Source organism: Moschus berezovskii, chromosome 1 (genome assembly GCF_049115385.1).
Source record: "Moschus berezovskii isolate FMDL1 chromosome 1, NW_MosBer_1.0, whole genome shotgun sequence".
Classification (NCBI taxonomy): Eukaryota; Metazoa; Chordata; class Mammalia; order Artiodactyla; family Moschidae; genus Moschus; species Moschus berezovskii.
The window spans coordinates 76959397-76986138 of record NC_142460.1 but is presented as its reverse complement, the minus strand read 5'-3'; the positions used below and the strand labels follow the sequence as shown (position 1 = coordinate 76986138).

General features: G+C 40.1%; 1 protein-coding gene across 2 annotated transcripts in view; it reads right to left on the bottom strand.

The window, feature by feature from the left end:
- NECTIN3 (nectin cell adhesion molecule 3) overlaps positions 1 to 21705 on the bottom strand; it is a 148907-nt gene extending 127202 nt beyond the window's left edge. The window contains exon 1 of one of the 2 annotated variants that reach the window (XM_055420900.2): positions 21443 to 21705. In XM_055420900.2, coding sequence (XP_055276875.2) covers positions 21443 to 21602 — 160 coding nt within the window. In that variant the 5' untranslated portion in view covers positions 21603 to 21705. The remainder of the gene's footprint in view (positions 1 to 21442) is intronic. The other variant, XM_088836843.1, reaches the window with a different exon arrangement.
- Between the last annotated feature and the right edge of the window lie 5037 nt (positions 21706 to 26742).

Below are 26742 nucleotides of genomic sequence, written 5' to 3'. Positions count from 1 at the left end.
TCTCCCCATGTCCCACTAGTAGCTGAGAAATAAGCATAAAGAATTTGTACAGCTGAACTGATTTAGAATTAACATTTTGCAAGGCTGCTATAAATGAAAAACACTGGGGCAAGGGCTTAGGTATTACAAATCTAGGTTGTAATAACTGAAAAAATAAGTGAGCTAATATGGAAAAACTACAAATATGCATGGCACATGGTAAGAGCTCAAATATTTATTGCATTTCATTCACTCCATATTAAGTACTAAGTATTACAACGTAGGCTTTCCTCGTGGCTCAGATGTTGAAGAATCTGCCTGCAATGCAGGAGACCTGTGTTCGATCTCTGGGTTGGGAAGATCCCCTGGAGGAGGGCATGACAACCCACTCCAGTATTCTTGCCTAGAGAATCCCCAGGGACAGAGGAGCCTGGTGGGCTGCAGACCATGGGGTTGCAGAGAGTCAGACATGACTAAGTGACTAAGAACATTATAACACAGAATATAACACAGAACATAACACAGCCTGAGACCTCCAAGAGCTGAGAATCTAGAAGAGAAAATAAGACATGCAAGGCAATGGATGTGGGGTAGAGTTATCATATAACTTGTTACCTAAGCCAAAAACATCTTTCAGAGTGAAAAGAAGTGGAGGAGTATTATTGTTGACTGTGCCAGAAATACAGTTGTAAGCCTAGACATTTCAAGGCAAACTGAGTTATATCACCTTTATGAAAGTCACCATAATTAAGGGTGAAAAAGAGACCTGGGAGAAGGAATGAGAGGTGTGTAGAATGAGAAAAGTTGAAACATTTTCTTCAGCTAAGCCCAAACTAGTGATTACTAATTTTACTTGGTAATATGTGGAAATGCAGTAGAACTTGAACTAGATCTTATTCAGGCAAAGTAGAGTTTTTCTAAAGGTGAGTTTTTCCAAACAGAGAATGGATACTGTAGGAAGAAGGATGAAAGCAAAGAGATTCACAGAAACAGAAAATACACGGGAAGTTTGGAAAAGTAAGAAAAATCTAAAGTATTTGTAACAAATAACAGTGATGAAATCAGAAAGGCAAATTCTTAATTCAGTTTCTTTGCACATCCATTTTTTTCGCTAACACTTATTTAACACTTACCAATACAGACCAGGGTTTATGCTGAGAAAGGACAGGAGCTTAAAATCAAATCAGGGAAATTGTAAATAAGAGGGAAAAAATAAGTATAACTGAGAAGTAAAAATACAAGAAGCCAAAAAATTAGCTAGAAAAACTCATATAGCAGAAGTTCATAAATTACAGTGGAAAAAATAAGGCACAGATGAAGAAAGTAATTAGGAGATGTTCACCTGTGAATGTGACCTTATTTAGAAAACGTACAGGCTCAATTTGCATATATATAAGAGAAATACTAAAAATCAATCATCTAACCAGCCATTTCAAAAAAAAATAATAATAAACTCTCCAAAAACTGTAGAAGAAAATACAGAAAAGATAATAATGAAACAGAAAACGAACACAGGGACTTCCCTGATGGTACAGGGTTAAGACTCCATGCTTCCAATGCAGGGGGCTTGGGTTTGTTTAATCCCTGATTGAGGAATTAGGATCCCCTATGCCATGGGGTACCGGTCAAAATTTTTTTTAAAAAGGAAAACATAGAGAGTTTGAACAATGAGTCAAAGATAGATTCTTTGAAAAGTTGAATAAAACTGATTAACTCCTGGCAAGACTGAGCCAGAAAACAGAAAAAATAAATTAACTTGAGGACTGAGAAAGGGGAGCATTACTATTAGATACTTCAGGCAGTAAAAAGTTAGTTAAAAAAATATAACAACTTGAGGTCAACAGACGCGCAAGCAGGAAACTGACAAATCCCTATAAAAATGCAATGTGCCAAACCTGATGTAAGAAGAAAATGATTACTTAAAAAGTGAACTGGAACTAAAAATCCTTCGCATAAAAAAATTACTTCCAGTCCAGACAGCTTTAACAACAAATTCTACCAATTGAAAGAAACAAAAAGTATCAATCTTACTAAACTCTTACACAGAATAGAAAAAGATGCAGCAATTCTCAATTTTCTTTGTGGGTCTAGCATGACCTTGCTCAAAACTTTGCAAGAGCATTGTAAGAAAATTACAGGCCAATTCAATTGATAAACATAGATAGCAGAGAAAAAACTTAAAAAAAAAGTTGAATCTTGCAATATAATAAAGGATACATTCATCAAAACCAAACTGGGATTATTCTGGAAACACAAAGATGATTTAACATTTTTTTAAAATGTAATTCATATTATTTAAAAAAAATCATATGATCTCAAAATTAATATAACGCATTTGATAAAATTAAACTCTATTCATGATAAAAATTCATAGGCAAATTAGGAGTAGAAAGAGTTTCCAAAACTGATAGAGATTAAAAAAAAAAAAAACTACACAGCAAACATCATACTTAATTTTGAAATGTTGAACACTTTTTACCTCTGAGATAAGGAATGAGACAACGATGCCTGCAGTCACCACTTTAATTCAACATCATAGTGGAGGTCCTAGCCAGTGCAATAAACAAAGGAAAAGAAAAAAAAAAAAAAGGTATAAGGATTGGAGAGAAATAAGGCTTTAATTATTCATAGATGGTATGACTATATAGATGGAAATCCAGAAGATTCAACAAAGTATTAGAAATAAATGAAGTTATTTAGCAAGGTCTATATTTTTATATGCCTACAAACAGTAATATTTTAAAATATCACTTATAATAACATCAAAAATAAACTTGAAATCTATAATTAAAATAACTGAAAGTTTATAGTTATGCAAGACCTCTACACACAGGAAAAAACTAAAGTTTTATGGAAAGAAAGTAAAGAAAATCTCAGAAAATAGATAAATCAGGTTCATTGAGTTGGAAGATTCAGTATTATAAAGATATCAATTTAACCCCACATTAATTCATATAGATTTAATGTACTTCCACTAATATCCTTGGAGGTTTTCCGTAAAAACTGATAAACTGCCATTAAAATGTACATGGAAAGGAAAATGACCAAGGTTAACCACAATAAATTTAAACAAGTAGGTTAACTTATTGTACCCAATATACGATGCATTATTACACACATAATCAGACACTATGGTATCTGTGCATAGATAGTAAAATGCACCAATGGAACAAAGAAGAGAGTCCAAGATTAAACCCAGGCATATATGGCTATTTTATTTATTATAAAGGCAGTGCTGCAAAGCAGAGGGTCTTTTCCATAAATGGAGACGGTCAAGTAGATAATAAATGAAGAAAAAATATGGACCCTACCTCATTAACCACAAAAATAAATTCTAGATGTTATCATATTAAAGGCAAAATAATAAAGTTGTTAGGGGAAAATGTTTTCATGAGGATATGACAAAGACTTTGCAAATAAGACACAAAGAATTAATTAAAAAGAAAAGGATTAGTTTTGACTACATGAATCTGGTCCCATTACTTCATGGGAAATAGATGGGGAAACAGTGGAAACAGTGTCAGACTTTTTTTGGGCTCCAAAATCACTGCAGATGCTGATTGCAGCCATGAAATTAAAAGACGCTTACTCCTTGGAAGGAAAGTTATGACCAACCTAGACAGCATATTAAAAAGCAAAGACATTACTTTGCCAACCAAGGTCCGTCTAGTCAAGGCTATGGTTTTTCCAGTGGCCATGTATGGATGTGAGAGTTGGACTGTGAAGAAAGCTGAGCACCGAAGAATTGATGCTTTTGAACTGTGGTGCTGGAGAAGACTCTTGAGAGTCCCTTGGACTGCAAGGAGATCCATCCAGTCCATCCTAAAGGAAATCAGTCCTGAGTGTTCATTGGAAGGACTGATGTTGAAGCTGAAGCTCTAATACTTTGGCCACCTCATGTGAAGAGTTGACTCACTGGAAAAGACTCTGATGCTGGGAAGGATTGGGGGTGGGAGAAGAAGGGGACAACAGAGAATGAGAGGGCTGGATGGCATCGCCGACTCGATGGACTTGAGTTTGAGTGAACTCCGGGAGTTGGTGATGGACAAGGAGGCCTGGCGTGCTGTGATTCTTGGGGTCACAAAGAGTCAGTCACGACTGAGCAGCTGAACTGAACATGAATATATATTAAAGTGTCTGTCCACAGATGCCAGTAATACAGTGACAAGACCAGAGTGGGAGAAGATATTTGCAATACACATAACTGAAAAGTGGCTCACATCTAGAATTCAAAAACAACTCCAACAAATCCATAGATAAAAGATAATCCAAATGAATAAAATTGAAAGTGAATGAAAAGGTACTTCACAGGAGGATATTCCAATAGTCCATAATCCTTAGATCTCAGCCACCAGATAAGTATAAACTACAACCACAATATTATATCATTACACACTGATTGGAATGGATAAAAAAAAAAAATGAAAAGACACTCCTCGGAAGAAAAGCTATAACAAACCTAGACAGTATATTAAAAAGCAGACATCACTTTGCTGACAAAGACCTGTCTAGACAAAGCTATGGTTTTTCCCGTAGTCGTGTATGGATGTGAGAGTTGGACCACAAAGAAGGCTGATTGCCAAAGAACCGATGCTTTTGAACTGTGGTGTTGGAGAAGACTCTTGAGAGTCCCTTGGACTGCAAGGAGATTGACTGCAGCCAATCCTAAAGAAAATCAATCCTGAATATTCATTGAATGGACTGATTCTGAAGCTCCAATAATCTGGCCACCCGATACAAAGAGCCAACTCATTTGAAAAGCCCCTGATGCTGGGAAAGATTAAAGGCAGGAGGAGAATGGGACAACAGAGGACGAGATGGTTGGATGGCATCACTGACTCAATGGACATGAGTTTGAGCAAGCTCCAGGAGATGGTGAAGGACAGGAAAGCCTGGTGTGCTGCAGTCCATAGGGTTACAGAGTCAGACATGAATGCGTGACTGAACAACAAAGGGTCGGTGAGGCAGTAGAGCAACTGAAACTCTTAAACACTACTGGCGTTAAGTTGTAACAAACACTCAGGAAAACCTTTTCAACCAAAACATACATAAAATAAACCAGCAATCCCATTACCAAAATAGTGATACAGATGGTCCCCAACTATCAATGATTTAAGTTAAATATTTTTCAACTTTATGGCAGTGTAAAAGGAATATACATTCAGTAGGAAGTGTATTTCAAAATTTGAACTTCTCCTAGGCTACCAATATGTAGGAGGATACTCTCCCATGGTGCTGGGCAGTGAGGGGCAGGTCCCAGTCAGTCATGCCATCGCAAGGGTAAACAATGGAGACACAACCATTTTTATAGTATTTTATAGTATTCAATAAATTACGAGATGTTCAATACTTTGGTATAAAACAGGATTTGTGTTAGGTAGCTCAACTACAGGCTAAGGTTAAGTGTTCTGAGCATGTTTAAGACAGGCTAGGCTATACAGGGGGCTTGCCAGGTGGTGCAAGCAGTAAAGAATCCACCTGCCAGTGCAGCAGATGCAAGAGACATGGCTTGGATCCCTGGGTCGGGAAGATCCTCTGGAGTAGAAAACGTAACCCCACTCCAGTATTCTTACCTAGAAAATTCCATGGGCAGAGGAGCCTGGTGGGCTACAGTCCATGGAGCCACAGAGTCAGATGAAATTGAACAATGAAACACGCACACGTGCGCATGCACACACACACACACACACAGACATACACACAGGCTAAGCTGTGATGTCTATTAGGATATGTATACTAAATATTGACTTATGATATTTTCAACTTATGGGGATATAACTCCAGCATAAGTCAAGAAAGATATGTACAGTAATGTTCACAGCAGTGCTATTCATAAAAGCCTCAAAATGAAAATAACCTAAATGTCTACACAACATTAAAAATGATAAATGGTTAATTCTCCAAAATCGGCAAAAAAATAGAAAGTTCAAAAACAGGTAAAACTAATTTATGATGTTGAAATCAGAATTGTGGTTATTACTAAAGAGAGAAAAATTGTGATTGTAAAATAATGGGAAGGGCTTTCTTGGTGTCTCAAATGGTAAAGAATCCACCTGCAATGCAGAACTGGGTTCGATCCCTGGGTTCGGAAGATGCCCCAGAGGAGGGCATGGCAACCCACTCCAGTATTCTTGCCTGGAGAATCACCCTGGACAAAGGAGCCTGGCAGGCTACAGTTCACGGTGTCACAAGGAGTTGGACACAACTGAGTGACTAAGCACAGACTAAGCACAATAGTGGGGAGGGGGCTTCTGAAGTGCTGGTAAAGACTTATTTCTTGACCAGGGTGATGTTTCTGTGGATATGCTCACTTTGTAATTGTTCTTGAGATTACATATTTTCCATGTAAGTTTTTCTGTGTGTTTACATCTATAATACATAAACACACATATGTGTATGTGTGAGTGTGTGTATATATATACACACATATAATGTTAACATTATATTAATATTCATATGTGAGTTTCAGTATTTCCTAAATTAATGTCTCAAGTCTGGTTCAATCTAACCCATACTTCACATCTTCAAATTCTGTATTTACCTGCCACTCTGACTTGAGCCTCAAATCTCACAATTAATACAGTCAAAACTAGAATCATTACCCCTTTGTTAGGAGGTTATCCCCCCTTAAAAATATATTGAAACCCTAACTCCAAGTACTTGTGAGTGTTACCTTATTTGGAAATAAAGTATTTGTAGATGTAACTAAGATGCAAATTAAGTACAGTCACACTGGAGTAGGCTGGGCTTTAGTTCAATATGGCTGCTGTCCTTACAAGAGAAGGAATACACCAGGACAAAAACACAAGGAGAATGGCCTGTGATGACAAAGGCAGTGACTGTAGGAATACAGCTGTAATCCAAGGAATGCCAAGGATTGACAGCCACCACTGGAAGCTAGGATGAGGCAAGAAAGGATTCTACACCAGAGTTTCAGAGGGAACATGGCCCTCCTGACACCTTGATTTCAGACTTCCAGGCTCTAGAACCATGAGAGAATAAACTTCTGATACTATAAGCCGGGCAGCTTGTAGTATTTTGTTATAGCAGCCCTAGGAAACTAATAAATCCTTCCATCTGGTATCTAATTCTTAACCTCAACCTCCTTTTTAGCAGTATTTACACTATTCTCCCATCTGCCTAATACGCAATCTCCAAATGCACTAATATTTACTCATTCTTCATATCCTGAGATCAAGAGGTACTGTTTTGCCTTTTTATTCTCTCATTTTTAAATTTTCCCTTTCATTTTTACCATCACCATCCACTTTCTGTTTCTGGATGGTGCCACACCAAAGTGCCCTTCCCATCCCCCTCACAAAGACAAAGAAGTCTCATTAAAAAGCTTTTCTTCAACTCTCTATATTAGATACCCATAGAAAATTCATTCTCTTGGGCTATGGGACTTAGTAGTAGAAGCTGTGGACAAAAGTGAAATCACCATATTGAGAATTAGAGCCCTAACACAGGAATTCGGGGACAACACATTCAGTCCACAATAACTGTTACATTATTCCCCCTCAAATTATTTGTTCAGTTCCTCTTTCCCAAGAGCAAGTCCTACCCTACTGTTTTTTCACTATTCCTTCATTAGTTAATTTTTTTGAAAATTGACCTTTTGCCTAAACACTTTTACTAAATTACTGAGTCTTCAATGCACTTTTCTTAACTACTAAATGTATTGATCTATCAAGATTTTATTCTCAGATTATTCGTCCTTTCCCTCCCTCTTATCTGATCAACGTACCTCAACCTTTAAAATTTTCTCCAGTCCCCTCCCTACTTCCACTTCCTTCCTCTCTTCTCTTCTCCCTTCCTTCTTCTCTTCTCCCACTCTGCCTCTCCCTCAAAAAGCTCATCTAATCCAAATACCTCAATACTGATAATTCCCAATTCCACATCCTTCCCTCCTACTCTCTCATAACAAATTTCTAACTACAGCTGTAAAATACATCCCAGAGGCACCTCAACTAAAATACCTCCACAAAGTTACTAGACTGATTCATTAATCCTTCTGCAGCCATGAAATTAAAAGACGCTTGCTCCTTGGAAGAAAAGCTATGACAAACCTCAGTTCAGTTCAGTCGCTCAGTCGTGTCCGACTCCTTGCGACCCCATGAATCACAGAACGCCAGGCCTCCCTGTCCATCACCAACTCCCGGAGTTCACTCAAACTCATGTCCATCGAGTCGATGATGCCATCCAGCTATCTCATTCTCTGTCGTCCCCTTCTCCTCCTGCCCCCAAGCCCTCCCAGCATCAGAGTCTTTTCCAGTGAGTCAACTCGTCGCATGAGGTGGCCAAAGTATTGGAGTTTCAGCTTTAGCATCAGTCTCTCCAATGAACACCCAGAATTGATCTCCTTTAGAATGGACTAGTTGGATCTCCCTGCAGTCCAAGGGACTCTCAAGAGTCTTCTCCAACACCACAGTTCAAAAGCATCAATTCTTCGGTGCTCAGCTTTCTTCACAGTCCAACTCTCACATCCATACATGGCCACTGGAAAAACCATAGCCTTGACTAGACGGACCTTGGTTGGCAAAGTAATGTCTCTGCTTTTTAATATGCTGTCTAGGTTGGTCATAACTTTCCTTCTAAGGAGTAAGTGTCTTTTAATTTCATGGCTGCCTAGAAAGCATATTAAAAAGCAGAGACATTACTTTGTCAACAAAGGTCTGTATAATCAAAGCTATGGTTTTCCAGTAGTCATGTATGGATATGAAAGTTGGACCATAAGGAATTCTGAGCACGGTAGAACTGACGCTTTTCAACTGTGGTGTTAAAGAAGATGCTTCAGAGTCCCTTGGACAACACGGAGATCAAACCAGTCAATACTAAAGGAAATCAATCCTGAATATTCATTGGAGGGACTAATGCTGAGGGTGAAGCTCCAATACTTTGGCCACCGGATGCAAAGAGCCGACTTACTGGAAAGACCCTTATGCTGGGAAAGACTGAAAGCAGGAGGAGAAGGGGATGACAGAGGACGAGATGGTTAGATGGCATCACTGACTCAATGGACATGAGTTTAAGCAAGTTCCAGGCAATGGTCAAGGACAGGGAAGCCTGGCATGCTGTAGTCCATGTGGTCACAAAGAGTGGGACATGACTGAGTGACTGAACAACAACAATCCTTTTCTAATCACTCAAGAAATCTAACTCTTGTCTCCTCAACCACGATGATATTCAGACACCATGCAATCTACTTCTCAGATCTATCCCTCCTGTCAAACTTTTCTATCAAATTGCCATTTATCTCCACAAACCACTCTTCCTATGTACAACTGCAATGGTTTCCCCTTTTGCCTGTCTCTCTTATCTCCCATGTATCTTTTACAGTGCTGTCAGAGCTATAAAATATTCTGGAATCACAGACTCAGTAGTTACCTGCTTTCAAAAGCTTCTCACTGCCTCCCACACAAGCTTTAATCTCCTCAGCATCAGTAAAGTATTTAAAAATCTATGACTTCCCTCCGTAACAGCTCATACTTGAACCACATGGAAACATTAATTCCTTCCACAGAGTCCTCAGTCCAGTGATCTTTTCAGCCTGGAATGCTTTTTTACTGACTTCCCTCAGAAATGGAAAACTCTTTCTTCAAGGTTCAGCTAGAAAATCAGGTCTTCTATTGAGTCTTTCTCAGTTAAACTTCTTCTTTTGAAGCAATTAGATACACTTTGCATTTTTAATGTAAGACAATCCATTTTCCCTTGCATTATGGTCAGTTTTATTTGTAAAGCACTTTACTATAGTTTAATAAGGATTTCATTTAATTTTCACAGCAACTCTGTAAAGGAGGTATCATTTAGCTAAGTGTATAAGGACTGAAGGGGCTTCCCTGATAGCTCATTTGGTTAAAGAATCCACCTGCAATGCAGGAGACCCTGGTTCGATTTCTGGGTCAGGAAGATCTACTGAAGAAGAGATAGGTTACCCACTCCAGTATTCTTGGGTTTCCCTTGTGGCTCAGCTGGTAAAGAATCCACCTGCAATGCAGGAGACCTGGGTTCGATCCTTGGGCTGGGAAGATCCCCTGGAGAAGGGAAAGGCTTGGACACGCTTAGACACTATCGAGTGACTTTCACTTTCACTTCACATAAGGACTGAAACAGGCAAAAAGATTAAGTAACTGGGTATAAAATAGACAAACAGAAACAGACACACTATTTTATAATCCCAAAATCTGCTAACAATTAAATTTTACATTTCTTAAAGGCAAAAGATTCCAAGGGTCCTAGCATAGCCCTTTCTGTGTAACAGATGCTTTGTGTTTTCTTTTCCTGTTTGACATGAACCCTGTTCATACCTGTCTGAACTCAAATCATTCTTACAATTCAAAAGTTTCATTTCTTCTAATTAGTGTTCTTGACTCTTCCAGGCCTTACTGATCTTTTTTTTTTTTTTTTTAGGCTTTATCATACTATTTGGTATGTTATTACAGATCCCTAACACTCAGTCACTCTTACCAGCGGGTTTATAAGCTTGTGAGCACTTATCCCACTGTGGAATCCTCTGTACCCATCACCAGGCTGATGCTCTATCATCTGTTTCTTGACTGATGTGCAGCAGTCTCCTGTTCATCCCCTGCTTCAACTTGTAAACCTTTTATTTTTTGCATTAAAGGTATAGATCAACTGTTGTTATCTATATGTTATCATACTTTAACAGTAAATATTATTGAACCCACTCTTGAAATGTAAAGCACACGTGTCAAGAAAGCATTTTAATTGTCTGATGGAAGAAAAGTCTAGAATGACTATCTTAGATGACTGTAGAGGGCAGCAAAGCAACAGTAGTATTCTCTAAGAAAAAATATGTATTTTTCTCAGAGAACTTCAGATTTGTTTTTATATTTTAACAGACGCTGTTAACATTAAAGCTTTTATTATAAGAGAAGAGACTTTTTAACATGCTATATAAAAACTTCACTGGCTACTTTTTCATGTAAACATTTTCACTAGCAGTTACAAAATATAACAAATACAAATATAATCAAAACCCACACTCTTTTATACACATATAGAAAATAAGCCTTACAAACAATTCATGGTTTCAAAATAGCCACCATAATTGCTAAATCTTTTACAAATAATATAAAAGTTGACAATGTTTTTAACTGAAAAATGTAAAAATAATCTATCTTAAATACAGAAAAGAGTATCAATAGTCCAAAGAGTCTTATTTCTTGCTAAGTAAGATGTTCATTAGTATTATTAGTTCTAACTTTGATGTGCCTTCTTTTTGTCATTCAGCTGAAAAAGCTATACCAGCTTTAAAAGAAAAACAACAAATCTTTGACACTGTGCTAGTGTACAACAGAAGGTAACAACTTGAAAGACGTTTCTTACTGTTATTTCAATACTAAAATTTACTCTGGTTCTAATGTGGACTAGGCAAATGAAACTGTGTCATTAAAATAATCACATATTTATAACCTTAAAATTGCTTATAGAAATGAGAAGCTAATATAAAAGTTGATGCTCAGTACAACTGCATTACTTGCATATGTTTATCAAAGTTTTTGTTGGTGATAATTTTTTACCTCTTTTAAGTAGCTGCTACAGCAATTAACACATGCAAACTCCTGGTTAGTGAAAAATGCTATAATGCTCTAGCCCTGTGCCCTTAATGAGAAGGACAGGACTATTAGCTATGTACCTTGTACCTTCTCCCATCTGAATTTCTTTAATGAAAAATAGAGAAGCTTTTTTAAAATTCTACATTTAAAATAATCTGGTATTCCTTCTCATTGAAGAAGGAAATGGCAACCCACTCCAGTATTCTTGCCTGGAAAATTCCATGAACAGAGGAGCCTGGAAGGCTACAGTTCATGGAGTTACAAAGAGTCGGACATGACTGAACACACAGGTACTACTCAAATACAAGATAGATTATTCTCTGACTTACTTAACGTTAAACTGAATTTGTAACCATGAATGATTATCTCTAATCTAAATAAAATTATATGCGAGTTTGGAGTTCATGACAAGGACACTTGTAAAATGAAATCTTAATCTAACCCACAGTAGCAATGACTAAATTAAATAATATACTAATAAGCTTCAAAACCAATGGCCTCAGACAATAATGTCTATCATGGATAACTCATAGAGTCACTATATGAAATTTATCTTACCATAGTTTTCCAATACTAACACTTTCAAAACTTTTGTTTTTCCTCTGAAATAAAACCATTAAAAAGAATCAAGCACATTTTTAATTTTATACAATGTTCTCAAATGTTAAGTTGGAGTCCTAGCTGTGTACATCTATTTTTATATCCACCTCTTGGTTTTTCATGTCCTTTTCAGTAACTGCATTGGTATACTTCCATTAAAACAGAAAAGCTATCTTAAATATACCTACTCTATTTCTAAAACACAAACCCAGAATGATATGTATTATACATAAAATGAGGTATATCCCAAAGAAACTGATTAAGCTACACATATTTTGGGGTAAATAATACACTGCTAATACCAAAGAGGAAGAATTGCATTCCTCCTAGGTCAATTTCTCAAATTTCTCAGATTCAAAATGGGTAAGACAATGGGGACAGAATATAAAGACAGGTATAAAGACAGAACTAAAGAAAGCAAAAGGAATTTTTAGAAAAAAGAAAAGGCAATGAAGAACATTTCTCACCAAGTAACATCTTTAAAGCCTATCAACCTTTTCTAGTATATTAAATAAATAAATTCCTCCCCATCTTGGAAAATAGCAATAGAAAAAAATGTCAGGATAGGAATAAATATCAAGTATACAAACCTCTTTAAGAATACATTCCCTATAGTGTGTTCTGAAAAACAAAGCTTCTGCAGCAAAAACAGGCTGTTTAATTAAACTGCAGAAAAGGATATTTTACTGAAGAATTTCTTAAGCCATTAATAAACTAATGCACACAGTGATTTTCCATAAAGGAGGGGGTTACACGATTAGTTTTTCCCATTCCCAAATATATTCAACCATGCATTTTTTTCCCAGAAACTAGGGTTGTATTAAACACTTTGGAAAACATTGCTCTAAACCTAAAAGCAAGAAAAAATGAACAGAATTTGCTCCAGGGATTATGGATTTGAAAGATAGGATCAGATAGGAAATGAAGTCAAATTCAGAGAAATTTCTGTAGCTATTTATTATAGCTATTATTCTGTTTTATTATCTTATTTCAACTTGGAAGATGAAATCATAAGCTAAATATTTTCTTGATATCCTTTTGTTGCATAGTAAATTTGGTCAATTCTAAAACACTTATTAACAGGGAAAAAAGCAAATGTTTGGGAGCAAAAGTTGCTCCCCAATAATGTCTCTGGCATAGGATTATTGTGAGCTGAAAACAACCAAGGACCAAAAGACAGAAAGAAACTTTGACCTTCCCCCTAATTGCCTAAAAAGTTTTTTAGATAGTGGGTCTGGCATTAGCTATCACCAGAGTTATCTGTAAAAAGTAAAGGAAGCATAGTGGGGAATCTCTGCATGGATTAGAGGTCAGAACCATTGTGTCTACTGCTGCTGCTACTGCTGCTAAGTCACTTCAGTCGTGTCCGACGCTGTGTGACCCCATAGACGGAAGCCCACCAGGCTCCCCCATCCCTGGGATTCTCCAGGCAAGAACACTGGAGTGGGTTGCCATTTCCTTCTCCAATGTGTGAAAGTGAAAAGTGAAAGTGAAGTCGCTCAGTCATGTCTGACCCTTAGCGACCCCATGGACTGCAGCCTACCAGGCTCCTCCATCCATGGGATTTTCTAGGCAAGAGTACTGGAGTGGCTTGCCATTGCCTTCTCCGCATTGTGTCTACAAGGCCCAGCAAACATTTGTTTACCTTACCAAACGTTTGTTTTACATCTTTATGTGAGTTGCCTTTCTCCCCTCTAAAGTCCCAAATCACTGCCCCCAGTACCCTGTTTTGTCTGTAGCCAAAGTTGGTATTAATGTGAGGGTTAGGCCATTTCCTGGAAGGGCTTCCCCAGTGGTTCAGCTAGTAAAGAATCCGCCTGCAACGTAGGAGACCTGGGTTGGGAAGATACCCTGGAGAAGGGAACTGCTACCTCCTCGAGTATTCTTGCCTGGAGAATTCCATGAACTGTAGAGTCCATGGCATCCCAAGAGTCAGACTCTGACTGAGCAACTTTCATTTAAGCAGTTTCCTGAGTCTCTTCCATGTACACATGGCATCAAACTTCTATTTTATTTTTTCCTTCTAATCTGTCTCATGTTAATGTAATTCAGACCACACAGGAGAAACTAGAAGGGCAGAGAAAAATTTCTCCCTCCCTGACACGTTAAAAATCTATAAACTTAAAAAATAACTTGTGTTTATTCTGTAATAGGTGCTAGGATGCATACAGTGAAGCTTGAGGCAAAGTCTTTACTGCAAAGAACACACATCATAGAACAACTCACAATTACATTACTAAATAATGAGTAAAAAGAGTAACTACTTTAGAAAGAAAAAAGCTCACTGTATGAAAGAAGTGGTGAGGGAAGTATTCACGGAGAAAATTAATTTCAAACTGGGAGCTCCAGAATTGGACTAGATAAGAAGGAAGAGTAATATCATTTTAGGCCTTTTGAGTTAAGTACCAGAGAAGAGCATAACCTACTTTGGAGACCACATATAGTTTAGACCTGCACTGTCCAATATACAGTAATCACCAGCCACATCTGACTTCTGAATACATGAAATACAGCTTATCCAAACAACAATCTGTAAGTGTACAGTACACATCAGATTTCAAAGACTTACTACAAAAGAAAAAAAAAATGTAAAATATCTCAATTTTTAAATATCAACTGAATGCTAAATAACATTTTGGTTATACTGCGTTAAATAAAATATATTAATTTCACATGTTCATTATTTTTTTAATGTGGCATCTGGATAACTTAACTATGTATATAGTTCACAGATCTCTATTGGGACACTGATGGTTTAGACTAAATTTTATTTTGTTGTTAAGCTCTTGCTATAAAGAAATCTGAGCCCCACTGCATACCTAACATATGAGATACAACAGTAAACAAAATAATGACCACATCTGGTCAAATCATATATAAAAATGCTCTAATAAATAGTACTCATCAAGGGAAGAAACAATCAACTGAAGATGTCTCTTAAAATACACCTGCCCCAATCACCAGGCTCCACTTTCCACCCCCTTGCAAAATTCTTGATCCAGTAAGTCCACAGTGGGGCCTGGGATGTTTCGGAAAAGATTTCCTAGTAACTAGTATTTGAACCTATCAATACACTGTACTTTTGCTGACCTTGGGTAGCTGAGAATAGTGATTTATAGATATACCCTCCTCCTTTTCAAAAGTTTTACTTCTGAAGAAATCTAACAGCTTAAAGTGCCTCTACTGGTACAACAGCCAACCTATTAAAAAAAAAACTATTAAACTTTTAAACTATTAACTTCCTATTAAAGGAAACCAAATAAAGTAAAAAAAAAAATTATAACCTCTCCAATCCACAGAGTCACAGGTATAATTAAATATCTCACAGCTACAAACTAATCATCGGAAATGGTATCAATTATTTGTCATTTAAACCAGTTATGAGCTGGTATGTTCTTACATACCATATCTCAAATTCCAGTTTATGGATACCTACTCACAATATTACATGGTACTTCTTTCCTACTGATCTTAATTAGCAGAATGAATATTGGGCAATTAACAGGGCTGCAAGTAAAATAATCTCCCTGGATGCAATATTAAAGAAAACATGTAAAACTCACAATATAAGTATGCAATACAATATTGTTTCTGAAACAGCTATAATACCTGCAATATAGCTGTATCTAGACTTCAGGAGGCAGCCATCACTAAAATTTTAAATTAATGACCTATGTTGTAATAAGTGAGCCATTTCGAAAAAAACCCCAAATTCACCCTTGATAAAGATTCACAACAAATTTTATTTACATAAATAATTAATCTATGTCAGAGCCTAAAACAGAAAATCATAAGTTTTATAAACTCAAGAGAGGATATGGGTTCAAGATAATTTTAGATAAAAATGTAAAAGGTAACCAAAAGTATGACATTAATGGTGCTGAGATTTTTGGATCCGAGTTTCTGACACACTCTTTACTTACTTAAAGGTTCTTTGATTTTAGCCTACATTTACATATTAATAGCCATTATTAGGGCTTCCCTGATAGATTAGTTGGTAAAGAATATGCCTGCAATGCAGGAGACCCCAGTTTGATCGGGAAGATCCTGCGTTGGGAAGAACCACTGAAGAAGGAATAGGCTACCCACTCCAGTATTCTTGGGCTTCCCCTGTGGCTCAGTTGGTAAGAATCCACCTACAATGTGAACCTGGGTTCAGTCCTTGGGCTGGGAAGATCCCCTGGAGAAGGGAAAGGCTATCTACTCCAGTACTCTCGCCTAGAGAATTCCATGGACTGTATGATTCATGGGGTTGCAAAGAGTAGGACACAATTGAGAGACTTGCGCATCACTTCGGCTATTATTAATTAAATGCCACATCCTTCACAAATCATATATTCAGTATTGCCAATTTTATGAGGCCTTTAATAGAGTATAGAATATGCCATAGGAATATGTTATTTACTCACTAATTTTTTAAGGAGTAAGCAACAGAATACCAAAATACTCCTTTTTAACAAGGGTATCACAACCAGCTTCATTTCAATCATTTTCAAATAATAGGCAATAAGCCATAAGTTTTATTCCTTAACTAAACAGAGGCAAAATGTACCTTAGCGTTGCTGAATCACTTATACACACATATATACGCATAAGTGACATAAACAAGGTAAAACAGTAAATACACCCACACCCACAAGTATATTGACCAGCTTTTCCCAATTCCTATTTTGGACACTAGAGCTAAATGCAAAATTTGCTCTTTTTTGCTTCCTTTTAAATTTGGGTCACTTTCCCGTTATATCTGTCTTAGAAGCAGGAAGATTGATATGGGCAATATATACTGTAGGTTCCAACCTGATACTACCAGTAACTTGCTAAAGTAGAAATTATGACTCCATCTTCAAATGCACATTTTTGACTCTACACTTTTCAATATAATCACTAACATTCTAAGTGATCACATAGAACCGCCAAGTCCTAAAACACATTCTACATCATTATGGGACCATTCAACTAGATTTCATACAATTACACAACTGGGTTAATTTCACTACATCCTAATATTCTGGAAACTGGTCTGTATACTTATCTGAGGTAAATTTAACAAACACTTCAAGAGCACTGACTGGGCTCAGTTCAGTTCAGTTCAGTCGCTCAGTCGTGTGCGACTCTCCGCGACCCCATGAATCACAGCACGCCAGGCCTCCCTGTCCATCACCAACTCCCGGAGTTCACTCAAAACTCACGTCCATCGAGTCGGTGATGCCATCCAGCCATCTCATCCTCTGTTGTACACTCCAAATAAAGATGGAAGTATTAAAAAAGCAAGTCAATCAAGTTGAAAAAACAGTTATTCAAGTCATCAGGGTAAAATTTAAGAATGACAAATACCATGTTGGTTGGTTTGTCTTTGTTGTTTAGCAGCTAAGTTGTGTCCAACTCTTTTGCCAGCCCATGGACTATACCCCACCAGGCTCCTCTGTTCATGGCATTTCCCAGGCAAGAATACTGATGTGGGTTGCCATTTACTACTTCTCTAGGGGATCTTCCCAACCTAGGGATTGAACTCATGTCTCCTGCATTGGCAGGCAGATTCTTCACCTCTCAGCCACCAAGGAAGCCCCTAATAATAATATGAAATAAAATAAATGCTAAAATTTGAATGTATATTCCGTGCACTCTATTTTATTTTCTTTCATTTAATCCTCACAAGAACTCTAAAAGCAAGTTGATATTACCCTTTTTTGAAAAGATGAGAAAACTTAAGTTTCCTGAGGTTAAATAACTTGCCAATCATTCACACAACTGGTAAGTGACAATGTTTTTTCAAATTCAAACTGCCTATTTAGTATCTTAACCATAAAGTGCAGAGAGCTAACTTATACCACCTACTACAATGACCTATTTCAACAAGAAAATCTGACTCAACTGATTTCTTCTTAGGTAACTTTTTTTCTCAGTTTACACTAATATCTCTACATAGTTGGTTAGGTATTCCTCTTCTGGGGAATCGACAGTACCTCATGCCCAAATTTATCATAAACACTAAGCTGTCCTATATGAAAGTCGCTCAGTTGCGTCTGACTCTTTGTGACCCCATGGGCTGTAGCCTGCCAGGTTCCTCTGCCCATGGATTTCTCCAGGGAAGGATACTGGAGTGGGTAGCAGTTCCCTTCTTCAGGGGATCTTCCCAACCCAGGGATCAAACCCAGGTCTTCTGCAGTGCAGGTGGATTCTTTACCGTCTGAGCCATCGGGGAAGCCCTACAACCATCTATTTACATTACGTCTATTATACTGCTGTAAGCTCCTTGAAGCCAGGACTCTGCCTTATTCAGTGTCCTCAAGTGTCTAACAAGTGTCATGAATTAAGAAATTTCTGAAAGTGATGTTAAATGTTTCATCATCATAATACATTTTTTCTTCTATAACCTTCTAAATACCCATTTAAGATAAAACCTTGTTGAAAATGGGAAGAGGTGGAACTTAGGTCAATAGTCTATCTTCTCTCTCATCGATATCATAACCCTGCCAATATTCTGTCCCTCAAGAAAAATACTGGAAGGGAAACTAAGATAAATCTCATCACACAAGAATTGATCATTGGCATCATAAACAAATATGGACTTCCAGAATTAAATAAATGAGGTTTACCAAGTCAGAAAATGTTGAAAATCTAGTCCTCTTAACCTTTACACCTATGATTTATCGGGCTTAACACACATACACATACACACACAAACTAACCCCAACGAGTGAGAATTTCAGTTCTTCAAATAGGACAGATAATGTACACCCTTCAAAAGAGCAAATCTGATTACTTTTTTATAGTTTTCCGAATATCATGTCTACTAGTTTGAATGTGAGGGGTTTTTTTATAGCAGTAAAATTAGCATGACATAAAAAAGATATTGTGCTAACAGAGGATACTCCCAAGAGTTTAGCATAATTAAGGCTATGCTATATGTAACCAGAATATCAAAAATAGCAGCAAAATAAATAAAGCATTCTAATTAATGAATCATCATATAGTTATCTCTTTAAAGCCTAAAAATCTTCTCATTTCTAACACCTTCCAAAGCATTTTAACTCAACTACACCTCAATAAAATTTTATAAATAAATAAAACTAAACTCAAACATTAGTACATGCCAAAGCTTGTAAGTAGTACTATAAATGTTAGATCAATGCACAGGTTACAAGAAGAAATTTCCATTTCCATACTTACTAAGTATCCGTAAATCAGGACAACTGTGCCCTATTCAAAGACTTTATTTTAAAATAGAGGTTGACAGAAAAAAACTTGTCATAAGGGTTCACTAATTAGGGTGTTATAACACTATAAGCCAAAAAAAGGAAGCTCTTTAAATGAGCAGTGCAGAGTAATACAAAGCTAGTGTCTGTCTCTACAACTACAAGCGGAGATGACTCAAAAACTTCAATTTACACCTCTCTAAATCACAGTCCATTTGCCTATACTACTTGAATTTTCAGGACTCTAAAATATCAAGCACATTATTAAGGAGATTTTTTTAAAATTATTTTCTTCTTTCATGTGAATTCCAATGTGCTTCTTCAAAAACTAAAGGACACTTTACTTTCACAATAACTATGAAATTATTACCCAAATTTAATTTTCCTTGTATTACCTGCACATATTACCTTGCTTCAGTCTTCTATGGGGCTTTGCTTAACTAGATAAACCTTTACTGGAGGTACAAATATTCTTCGTCTTTAACACAATCTGAATCAGAATAGTAAACTGTTAACATCCCCCTCCAGAACAGTACACAAAATTCAATCCAGAATTTTATATTATTTCATCAACATAAAGAAGTAACAGCATTAAGAATTGTGTCCTGAATGAAACCAAACATCTGGGGAGCGGGACTACAGAAACAACGTAGATTAGATAACATGCCATTTATCATACTACAGTCTGTAAGTCAGAAATTGTCATTACAGTGCTTTAAACGTGACAGTGATTTGGTAGTGGAAATCCTCAGCCTATAAGGGGCACTCAATCTCCTGAAAACTTTGCCTCCCTCTTAACCAGCTACCCCGACACACCTACACGGTACAGGGGTATAGAATTCTCTTCTAAATCACACCATCCAAGAAAACCGCACACATCTCTTCCTGTAGTAAATACTAGTAAAACTTCCTGGTTTCTTTTAAGATTTCATTAAATGCTGACATCCAAGAGCAGATTTATGTACCAGAAAAATGTCTCAGGTAAGACACGCTTTGAGCAAGCCTGAGTTTCCCTCTCCACTTTCCTGCTAAGTGGGAGTCATCGACTGAACATCCTGCTGTGTTCCGGTATTACCAAAAGACAGAGCTAGTCCCCAGAGCCAGACCGGTGGCCTTAAGTCTCCCAAATCGCCGCCTTCCATTAAGGATCACTTAAGTCCACGTCACTCGCATGAAACGGAGATATTTACTTAACGATACTCTTAACAAGTAGGCTTCTAATCTCTGATGCCTAGGAAGTGAACTTACAATGAGACCACCTCCCAAATGTGACAAAACTGTAACAGAACATGTGGGAAGAACGGCAGGGAAGAGCCGGGCTTATTCTGACCAGAACAGCCGGGGCACGGCCAGTGTAGTCAGGTATTTTACACATAAATCAAAGTCCTGAAGACAAATTGGCTCCGCTAAAATAAACATGGACAGTGAGACAGACGTCCCACAAACTGGAAGGCAGCCACAGGCTCAATGCAAAGCGATCCAGAGGCTGCCAGGGCAGAAAGGGGCCGGAGGATCTAAGAAAACTGTACGGGATGCTGCAGGGTGGGCTAACATGGTGCCTTCTCCAGGGTGCAAGGAGAAGCGGGGTGGGAACCCAAAGGCTTCATTCCGTCGTCGGTTCCTGTGTTCCTAAAGGTATCCAGGTTCACAGCTCAAGTTTCACCCGGGAAAAAATGAGGCGGCAAACGAGCATCCCATCACCTTAGCGCCAGAACAGAAGTCCGTGCTCTCGGCTTCCTCCGCGAACGAGCAAGTAACGGTCCCGAGAGCAAACACCGAGGGACCCCGCAGCACCGAGCCCGGGCGCCCGGACAGAGGACACCGGAGCCAAACCGCGACCGGCAGCGTGGCGAGCCGCGCGGCCGCGGGGGAGGGGAGCGGGCGGTCGGCGCCTCACTCGCCGGCCCCGGCCCTTCCCCGGCCTCGCCCCGGGCGCGGCGAAAAGTTTCCAGCCAAAGTCCACGGCACCCGCTCGCGCGGCCAACCGCCGAACACAACCGCCTTCCGCACGAGAGGCCGGCCCGCGCCGCACACGGCCGCTCGGTCGCGCCTCCCCTCAGCCCGCGCCGGCAGCCGAGGTTCACCTACCACAGAGCCAGGAGAAGAGCAGCAGCGGGAAGAGCAGCAGCAGCAGCGGCGGCGGCGTCGGGGGCGGCAGCAGGAGCCCGGCCCCGGGGGTAGAGGCGGCGGAAAGTTGTGCTCTGCCGCCTCCGGGACACAGTGGAGCCGGCCCCGGGGTCCGCGCCATCCCCCACCCTCCCCCCGGCCCGCTCGCTCTCCCGCCGCCCGGCTCCCCCGGCCCCGGCGCCTCCGGCTCTGGGCGGCGGCGGCGGCACTGGCCGCGGCGGAAGGTCCGGTGCGCGCGTCCCTAACTCCCAGTTCTGGAGCCGTCGCCGCCGGCTGACACTCAGCCGAGCGCTCGCGGCTGCTTCGACTCCGCCGTCGCCGACGCCACTGCCGAGGTTGAGGCGGGAGCCGCCCGCCGCCGCCGCCGCCGCCGCCGCCACTCCCCTCCCCCCCAGCCCGGCACCCGCCCACTTCGAACTCCTGGGAACTCGGAACGCACCACCCCGCCCCGCGCGGGAGGGGGAGAGGAAACCGGACCCTCAGAGCAGGAGCAGGGACTCGCCCGCCCAACCCGCGCAACTCGCGCTCCCGTCTGATCCCAAAGTGCGAGCCGCGACTCCTCCCACCCCGCCCTCCTACACTCGCTCCTCCCCTTTCAAAAAAAAACAACCCCAAATGTCTTTTCTCCTCTATGATAACGGGGTTTCTCCCAAAGCAGGGCTTTAAAGAGGACAGGAAAATCTGGAATAGGTTAGTAGGCCCCGCCCCTCGCGTTCCTGCCGTGCCCCCCCCTTCCCAGCCTTGCCAATGGTCTCGCCCACTCCGCCCTTCGCGGGTCCACCGCGGTCCCAGCTCGGATAGAGGCGGAGGGCGGTGGGACAGTCGTGCTCGCGGCTCAGCTAGCCCGGGCGGCTTTCTCCCTCTGGCGGGGACCCGGAGGAGAGAGGGGGTGGGGAGAGGAAGGCACGCTGGGGCTGCCCTTCCGTTGCCCCGGCTGAAGGTTCCTGTCTGGGAAGCTGGACGTATTCTGCGGGACTAGTCATCTCCCTCCTCGCCGGGGCCTGGAAGGAGAGACTTTCTCCCTCCTGCTTCCCAGGACAGCTGAGCTCTCCGAATCCCTCCTTTCTTCCAAGCCCCACTTCCCGCTTAGCCCGCCGAGGCACGTTTGCAGAGGCGTTTTTCTTGCCTCTTTCTCTCGGAGGGCAGTTTGGTGAAAGGGTCAACGGAGCCGGGCAAGGAGAGGAGCCCCAGAAGGTCTTTTCTCGCTCTCGTTTCTCTGGCCGCCCGGCTGTCCGCTGTCCTCGCCGGGCGACTGGCAACAGGAGGCCGTGAATTTCCCTGACCGGAGCGCCTGTAGTGCGGTGGTGTTTTTCTTTGGTTTTGTTTCATTTGCATGTTCGCACATGTGATTTTATTTTCGTTGCCTGTGTTCCTATGAACTGATCGCGGGACAGTGACCTCGGGAAATATTAAATATTTGCCCGTAAAAGGAGCGTCTGCGATCCTCCGCGACCCTCTTTCACCCTGCTGGCTGCGCACCCTGCCCTCTTCATCTGCCCGCCACGCGCTGCCCTGGTGGCTTAACCTTGGAGCCACGGCCACAGGCGGTTCTGCGGGGGTGGTGGACATTCCACTATTGGAGGGGGGGTGGAGGCGGAGGACACACATCCTCAATCCTGACACCATTAATTTTATGTTGGTCCTGCCATCGCCACCTGATAGCCACATGTGTGCTCCGATAAGAATAAAGTCAGAAAAGGATTTGGCCGCCTGTCGCAGCTAAACTAATGATTATCTCTCGGCAAGATCACGCTGTCCTCCGCGTTCAGTCACTAGGGCTCCCCAGCCTCCACCCACTGACTTAACGTTTTACTCACCTCCAAGACTACACGCAGTTCTACCCACTGCCCACCGCTCTTTTTTTAACTTCCGCCTCCCATCCTGTCTTCCAGCGCTCGGTTTAAAGACCTCTTTTCCTCCACCCCTTTTTCTCACTCCCTCTTCATTCCTGTCTGCCTCTTTCGTCCCCTGTAAGCCTGTCTCCTGCAGCCACTCCTTTCCATCACCTAGTCTCAGAATGGACTTAAGAATAAACCCTGTCCTGCCTCGCTCCAGGAGATGCTCTGATGATGATCATAACTGACTAAATGTAGCTATTGTGACATTCCTCAGCTGTGCTGACACCACCGTTTCCCTTGAGAAAAAATTCCCCCCCTATTTTCACATTCCCTAAACCTAATTTCACAGTTAAATTTAGACAGAGCCCACTGCGCCATGACTAGCTAATTATGTTTAGATAGCACTTTAACACGTTGTTGATACTCAGTTAAATGTTAAACAGCCAGACTTTTAATGCTGCTAGCCAATTCATTCCCCTAGTCTTTCCCTGATAGTTCCAGTCTCCAGATAAAAAGTAATTTGCCCAAGATTTGAAAAGGTGCCAAAGACTTAATATGGGGGCCATCATGCAGTTGCTACAGAGACCATGAGGGATTAGGCGGTTTAGTGCTTCTCAAAGGGATGATACGGAGCTTTAGAGAATATATTTCCTCCGTATTTTGAGAATTGGATTAGTATGCTATGATTATATTCTCCTCTGACCTAAAGTGAAGGGAACATGGAAGACCAGTATTTTATAAATGTAATATAAAATTTAAAAGAGCACCATGCTGGTGTTTTATGTGCATACATGCATTATGTTTTAATAATAATAATTTGTTTTAATACACCAGCTTCAGCCAGAGATGTCAAAGCAAGAAAGGTTACAATTACTGTTATACCTCCTTGACAGCCAGAGGAACCTAGGCATAAAGTTTGCAAACTCTACAAGCCGGGTGTGGTGGTCTCACCACCAGAATCAAGTAAGTTCTTGCCTTCTAGTAGACACCACTGACCTCCAAAGTTTCCTCTTAAAAAGGTGAAAACAAGTTGACTAATTCAAACTTCTACTTTCTACATATCCAGTCTCAAATACATTCCTCTCAAATGAAGACATACCCACCTTAAGTTTTCCTGTAGGAAATTATTACCATCTACAGAAAAAGATTTTACAATACATGGTACAATTCACTCTTTTCAAGGACCAGAATTACTGTTATTTTTCTTAACATAAGAGTATAATTGGGTTATATAATTTTCAGATGTCTAACTTTACAGGTAAGTTCACTTTTATTGTTTGAGTGGCAAACTGGTTGAAGGAATACTTAATCATAGTATTGACATCTCTGGTACCACTGAATCCAAAGTATTCATGTATTTTCCAAGAAAACGAAATTATCTGAACAAAAAGCAACATGATTCTAATGCCAACAGTGATTTCATTGTTTTGAATTAAGAGCACTGATGGTATCCATTCCACTTTCTGCCTTAAAGACTGTTGGCCAATTATCAAGGTTCATTAACTCTTAATTAAAGAATGAAGTTTGTCAAAGATATCTTATGTACAGTTTGGACATTTTACATTTACTCAGATAATCCAAAGAAAAAGTTTGAGGCTAGAATTTCATACCTGACTCTGAAAGAGGAAATATTTTTTTAGTACAGGTAAGCTATTATGTACATACCTCAGCTAGTTCTTTTACCATCAGCAATTTTTTTATAACCTGCTGCGTGAAGAAGTATAGCATTTCTCTCAGTGGAAGAGATGAGCAATGCTTTGTGGAATGTCTGAATTGGTACTATATAAGACAGTAAGTTGATGTTACCCAGCTAGAGTCATAGGCATCTATAGCAGAACTATGCAAATAAACTGCAAATCCATAAAAAAAGTCCACCCATTTTTATCAAATACAGCCATTTCCTACTGAAAAGACCTTCAACCATATATTCATACTGCTTTCTTCCTCTGATTTCTTTTGGGTTTTTACTCTAATTGCACTCTGTCATTAAGATCTTCCATGACCACCCCATATGAAAGAGCTGCCCCACCTCCAATCCCTATTCCCCCACCACACACACACACACACACACACACACACACACACACACACACAACTTGCTTTATTATCTCCATTGCACTCACCATCAGACACATTGTATTTTTATATGTTACCTTTTTTCTATTTACTAGAATGACAGTGCCACAAGGGTGGGCAGAAACCTATTTATTTTTTCACTGTTGAAACTCAACCACCTTGAAAAATATCTGCCATATTGCTCTCAGATTGGATTATTGAATGATATCTATAGTGACAAGCATACTCAAGTGTATGTCTAATGGCAGACAGACTCAGCAGAAGAATATTAATTTCTTAAGGTCTTGAGTATATGACCATGTTGTTTTTCAAGTTGCAAGATGGTTACTTTAACTGACCATGGCTTAACACTCTTGATGTAACTGCTATTAGTGCTACTTAGGGCTTCCCTGGTGGCTCAGTGGTAAAGAATCTTCCTGCCAATGCAGGAGACATGGGTTTAATCCCTGGGTCAGGAATATCCCCTGGAGAAGGAAATGGCAACCCATTCCAGTATTCTTGCCTGGGAAATCCCATAGACAAAGGAGCCTATAGTCCATGGGGTAGCTATAGAGTCAGACACAATTTAGCTACTAAACAAGAACAGTACTACTTACTAAGCTATCATATCTCCATTCCATATTTACGCTTCATACTGGAGTTGGGGATCTGCAGACATCCATCTCCTTTGCCAGCTGGCTTCTTAATAGGTTCTATCAATAGAAGTCACTGGACAGAGGGTGGTAGGTGGCAGCAGGGAAGAAGACATGTATTCCCTTCTGTTTGCTTCCTGCTCCCATCAGCATCACCTCAGTAGTAATAGCCCATCAGCCTGTCATCAGCAGTGAGCTCCAGCCTCCCATTTTTACGCTATAAGAAATCATCGCAACACCTCAGAGTTAGCCACAAAAGCGAGGCTATGCCCAGTTCTCAAAGGTCCATGCCCTAAACAATAGGACCTGTCCTCTGAGCTTCTTAGTTCTAATAACCCAGAATTTTCTCTTTGCTTCCCCAGCCTTAAGGTGGTGATAGTTTCCTACACTATGTATCTGAATCACCTCAGTGTCCCCCTTTTTGGTGTGGAGCACCCTTTCACCCTCTGTGCAACAATATCCTATTATTAAGTTCTGTAGGCACCATAATATAGTATCTGTTTTCCTGATTTAACTTTGGTTGATGTTCAGTTTTTCAGTGACTCTTTCCTCAAACCTTCCCTTATAACAGTTATTTTTCTCTAAGTCAAACTGTTTAAAATTATAGAGCCTGCCTACATCAATATGTCAACTAATATAAATAAAAGCAATAAGGTAAACGAGCAAAATTTCTTCAATTTCATTGACAAGAATCCAGGTTAAGCAGAGGTGGGTT